Source organism: Rhea americana, unplaced genomic scaffold (assembly GCF_003343005.1).
Source record: "Rhea americana isolate MKP2758 unplaced genomic scaffold, rheAme1 scaffold_574, whole genome shotgun sequence".
Classification (NCBI taxonomy): domain Eukaryota; kingdom Metazoa; phylum Chordata; class Aves; order Rheiformes; family Rheidae; genus Rhea; species Rhea americana.
In genome coordinates, this window is record NW_028186728.1 from 18,336 (window position 1) to 23,911 (window position 5,576).

General features: G+C 56.2%; 1 protein-coding gene across 1 annotated transcript in view; it reads right to left on the reverse strand.

Annotated features, from left to right (window-relative positions):
• Positions 1-459: 459 nt before the first annotated feature.
• Positions 460-5,576, reverse strand: part of TMEM127 (transmembrane protein 127) — a gene marked incomplete at its 5' end in the record, with an annotated part of 7,876 nt that continues 2,759 nt past the window's right edge. The window contains 2 exons of the mRNA XM_085319185.1: positions 460-3,268; positions 4,634-4,798. Of these exons, the coding sequence (XP_085175311.1) occupies positions 2,961-3,268; positions 4,634-4,798 (473 nt within the window). The remainder of the gene's footprint in view (positions 3,269-4,633; positions 4,799-5,576) is intronic.

Below are 5,576 nucleotides of genomic sequence, written 5' to 3' on the forward strand. Positions count from 1 at the left end.
GCAGCAGGGCGCGGTGACACGTTGCAGGGCGCAGCGCAGGCGGGTGCGTTACAGGGTGCAACGCAGCGAGGTGCAAAGGGCGCAGCGCAGCACCCCGGAGCAGGGCGCAGCGCCCCGGAGCAGGGCGCAGCGCCCCGCCGAGAGGCGCAACGCGGCTATGCCCGGCGCGGTAGGCCGCGATGCAGCGCAGCGGGGTGCAACGCCAAGCGCGGCCCGGTGCAACGCAGCCCGGTGCCATCGAACACCGCAGGGCGCAGCGCTACTTACAGCGGTTTGCCTGCGACCCGAGCGATCGCCCGGCCTCCCTCCTTTCCCTAGCACGAACTGGAAATAAAAGCCGAGAGGGGCGCGAGAGTGCAGCTAGTACTGCAACTTCAAGCCAAACGCCCTAGGGTCTGCAGCTTCCCAGCACCAYGCAGCTTAACCTCCCTTCGGAACAAAGCGCCAGCTCGCAGCCAATGCTATTTACAGTCATTTTATTTTCTCTAGAAAAAAAAAAATCAGGACATGGAGTGGTAGATTTACACGACACAGCCGACAGCACCTCGTGGGGATGGCGGAAAAAGGATCKTGTCAAAGTGAACCCGCAAATCACCCGCAAAGCGTTCACCCGTCCACCAGCCGGGAGGTGGCCGTCGCTCCCAAACAGGTATGAATCCCGTTGGCAGGCGGGTGCTTCGCCCGTTCTGCTTTCTCCCTCCGCGGTGACGCGAGAGGAGAAGCAGCAGCGAGGAGTCAGCGTGTTTCAGGACTTCCCCAGCGCCCATACAGATTTTCTTTAAGTCACACTGATTAGTAGGCAAAGGAAATCTTTTTTTTCTTTTCTTTTTTTTTTACAGAAATACAATATGTTTATGCACAGACTATTTACAGTCAAGCCCCCTCTTGCATATGGTCACCGCCGGGGAAACCGCTGGGGAATCCAGGCTGGAAAGCCGCCCTAGCGCGACGGTGGAGAAAAAGCTGCCGAACGACCAAAGCACAAGGGCCGGCAGCGGCCGGACCGCGGGACGTTTCGACGGCTTTGCTTTGCCCGGGAGCGGCGTGGCGGAAGAGCAGTGCTGGGGTTACCTGCTACGCCAAACCCTCTCGGTGTTACGCTGCCGGCTTCTCTCTCAGCGCTGCGGCACCTTGAAGCCTCGAAGGCTTCAAATCACCGTGTTTGCCGCTTCAAGTCCGCAGCATGGGGGACACGAGCAGCGCTCTCCCTAAAATGAGATTTCCCGGTTTTCCTTCCACGGCCTGAGGCCTGGAGAGCGGCTTGATCTCTTGCATAGCCAGCGCTGCTGCAAAYGGAGGARGAAAGGGAACAAGCTGGCCAAAACRGCTGGCTACGAGAAATATAAAAGCATCGGGAAGGGAGGGATCGCTGGGAACTGCGCGAGACCTACAACAAACAATATTCCTGCCCTAAAATTACTCGTCTAAGCCTCTGCGCCTTCCAGGCCAAGCTGATGCTTAGCCATCCCCTTCGCTTCCCGAGTTGGTGGTACAGCGCTCGGGCTGCTGCCTCGCTGCCCAGTTTTCGCTGCTCAATTTGCTTTGGACAGCCTGAAAACAAGATCTTTAAACCAGCACATGTTTTGCTCTTTTGCCACCAACTACCTTCCTGGCTGCGCCGGTAGCCGTGGAAGYGCAGGGCTGGTTTTCCTTGGCCGTCCAGCGCTGTTTGGGGGAGAATTTGCTCTTGAGGCCAAACCCGCTGAATCCCTAGAGTGTCTCTCGGGGCTCGCAGAGGAACACAGTCACAAGAAGGGGAGTAAAGAGCAGGAGAGAAAAACAGCTAGGTTAAAAGAGGGTAAAAAGCATAAAACAAGTCAGCTTTGCACGGAGGATGGGAACTTGCATAAAAGCTGTAGTCAGAGATGCCTGTTTTCTAGCAGAGCCTCCACCTGCTTCTCAGTAGTTGCCACTATGCAAAAGTCTGGTTTTAATCTCGGCTGAAAACAGATTTACTTGCGAGATGSTGATGGGAGCTAGATATTGCAGAGGGTACAGCTCGCTCCCCCCGAATCGCTGCCGGAGCCGGCACGGCTTCCTCGAAGTCGGCCCGCGTTGCGCCTCCTCCTCGCAAACCTTGCCGCGGGGTTGCGGCGGTGCCAGGCTACAGCAGCTGGCCCCCCGCAAAGCCTGGGGAAAAGGGCAGCGAGCCTCATGGATAAAGTGCAAAATGCTCGTGCGATTAGTGCGAGTCAGAAAACGAGAGCAGTTAAGCGCGGTGGCGACAGGGCTGCTGGGCCCGTCGCCTGTCGTACGGGCTGCTAGGAAGGGGCATTTTCCCTCCCGGCAGCGCGCCACGCCAGGCGGTTCACATATAAATACATCCACRCGCGCGCCTGGGCGTCTGTGCCTACACCTCCGCAGAGGCGGGACCGAGTTCCCGCGGGTAACAGTGCAAGACTGGCAGAATTCCYGTCAGTCAGACGCACCGGCGCGATTTTCCCTTCCTCCGAGCCGCACGGAGGAAAGCGGACGAGATCTCAGCTCTCACGCTGCGACTGCGCCACCCTTCGCTTCACCCGCCCGCCCAGGGGCGACGCRGCCCTTGCAAACCGGGCTGCGATTTCACCCTCGCGAGCACGCAGCCCGGAACGAGCATCCGGGGTGAGGYGGAAAGGTGGGAGCTGCCGACACCGCTCTGGGTCCCTTGTTATTTCAGCAACCCAAACGGGCGCAACGCGGAGAGGGCCGGGGCAGGGCAGGGGGAAGGTTAAAATCACACTACGAAGTTAATAGAACGAGGAGTGGTTTTGGAGAGCGTTGGGTGAAGAAATCGCTGGTTATCCAACTTTTAAAACAAGTTCTTTCCTTTGCGTGGAAGAGATCAGAGGAGTGAACAAGGTGCCTAGAAAAYGAAGCACTGGTGAAGGGGTCCCTGCGGGCTGGGGAGCGCATCCCCGGCCGAGGACAGTTTAGGGCTGGGAAAAAGCTGTTACCGTGCCCCACGGCCCCGGGCAGCGTCAGGGGGTGTAAGCCGGCGGCGGCTGGAATTGGTTGATCACTTCATACTCGGCYGGGTAAGGTTCATTCTCCTCCATCTCGGACAGGAGCTCTAAGGCCTGCTCCTCTTCCTCGGTCGGATAGTGGCGCAGAAGGTTGGCAGCGGTGGCAAGGATGGAGGCTCCGCCGGCTCCCGCCACCAGGTAAAAGCTCACCGCRAAGGTGACGTAGACTTGGGAGCCGTGGTACTTCTTGTGCTGCTGCTGCTGCGCGAGGATCAGCTCGGAGGCCCAGTAGCAGAAGCCGATGACAGTGGCGCACTGCAGGACTGAGAGGGCAGCAGAAAGAGAGACAGCGACAGACATTGAGCATCCAAGAAAAAAAAAAAAACGAAGGGAGGAATAATCACATTTATTTCCCAGTCAAGCTAGCAATGGGATCCCAGAGGGAAGCCACCACAGAGAGGGATGCTGGGCATCCAGGGCCAGCTCTACTTCCTGGTGGTATAAAGCAGAGTGAGACAYACGCAGGCAAAGCCTGGCCTCTGCCCAGAGTGTGGCAGAAGGGTGCAGCAGGCACATGAAATTAAGAGAGAAGAGGAGGATGGTGTACAGTAAGAACACAGCTTAACCTCCAATTTCCTCCTTCAGCCCCGACCAGTGAGAGAAGAGGCACCGCATATGCTCTCGCACCCTACTACCACCCTCGAAACYAAATCTCTTGTTCGGCGTACGTCCTGATCTCTGTTCAGCCTGCTGATGAGCTGGACTAAAAAGCAAAAGCAGTGGAAACGAAAGGCAACAACCAGCGGGAGACTGAACGCGCGGGAGCCGTTTACCAAGAGCAGCCCGTCGTGGCAATCTTGACAGCGGCAGAATCGGCAGGGCCGGGGCAGGAGCAAGCGCCCTTAGCGTGGCATAGAGGCAAGCGTGGGCGAGCAGCTGCTCCTTAGAGGTCTGAGGAGATTATAAGCTAAAAACAAGCTTGTCCTCTTTACGTACGAAGGGGAAAAAAAGCAGGGGACGAAGCAGAGCGCCAGCAAAGCAGGCAGCCCTGCACCACGAGACTAAGAGACTAAGAGAGCTAAGAGGTTTGGAAGGTTTCTGGCGACTTGGCAGGAGTGTCACAGACCCATCAGCCTTCTCCTCTTAATGCCTCAGGCAGGCTCACGGCTCAGACCTCCGCTGAGCTGCTCAGGGTCTGACACGGTTAATTGTGTCAGCAATAACGGGAAGCAAATCTCTTGCATCCTCACGAGGAAGAGTCAGAAAAACATGACCTCCACCTTCTTCCTCAGTAAGGCTCAGTTCTGTGCTACGAGATCTCTTTGAAAGATAAAACTTCCCACCCTGTGCCCGTTAGTAGATGCTTAACATTCATCCTCGACTTCTGCCCCTGCAAAATTTAGCTGTGATTTTGAAGCTACAGTTGCACTATCTCGGCGAGGCTTCTTGCACCGAGGACACAAGGCAGAGCCCTTCGGACACTGCTCCGGCTGCAAACAGAGCGATGGCGAAGCTCTCRAGCTCTGCAGGTCGATGCAGCTCTGAACTAAAGGGCTGAATTATCAAGGCTGAAAAAAAAGAGTCAACCCTCCCAAACAGAAAAAAAAAAAAAAAGAGGAAATGTGGCTTTGCGCTAGAGTGGCTGAAACGATAACCACCACCACAAAGCACAGCGCATTGGGAATTACCTGTGAGGATGTGAGCAAAAGCGTAACGGCGAGTAATCTTCAACGCAGGGTGTTTGGGCCCAAAAACATCCAGCAGGAAAGCTGAGAGGCTGCAGATGATCCCCAGGAAACAGAAGGCAGCGATGACCCGGAGCAGCAAAACGGTCTGTGGGTTCATGCAGTAATCTGCGAGCGAGAAAGCAGAGGGTCAGCCCCAAACCGCTGCCGTTTCAGGAGGTTCTCAGCTTCCCAGCGTGAACGCAGAACGAGCGCCCTTAAATAGGTTTTAAAAAACACATGTTCTTTATACAGCCCGAGCAAGTATTTTGTTTTATAAGGTATTACTCCGATGGATATCGAAACTAAAGAAACATAATCGAGACTCCACAGCAGCCAAGATAACAGAACAGGCTGCAAGGCTACATCCTTTACACCAAGCTAACATAAAGACTTCTCTAGTAATGCTCCTCGCGCCACGTCTCGCTGGCGAGCGGGAGGAGTAAGCAACACAGCTGCAACGATGAGCCCACGCGAAGGTCAGGCATCGGAGGCTAAGCGGAGCTGATCTCTGCACTACCGCACGCTCTGCGATCACTTGTGTGAGTTTTAARTCTGCCCGAGCGCGCTAACTTGCTAACTCTGCAGAATTGAATCTCATTTATCCGCAGAGCAGGTGCTTGGGCTCTCGGTGCACCCGCCGCGTGCCCAAACTGTCACTGCACGCGCAGCGCGGCGGAAGGCAATCCCCTCCGACGCAGCCGGGAAGCTCTCGGTTAAGAGCGCGCGTGACGAGGGGTCGGTTGGACACGCTTTACTGCCCTGCAGCTCATTTAGTGCCAGCAGCTGCAGTATCCACGGGCGAGACAAGCACTCTGGTTTAATTCATGTTTTAGCCGAGTGCTGCAGGCAGCGAAATGCAGCAGAGCGACCGAGAAAGCACCGATGCCACCACGCAGCCAAAGCT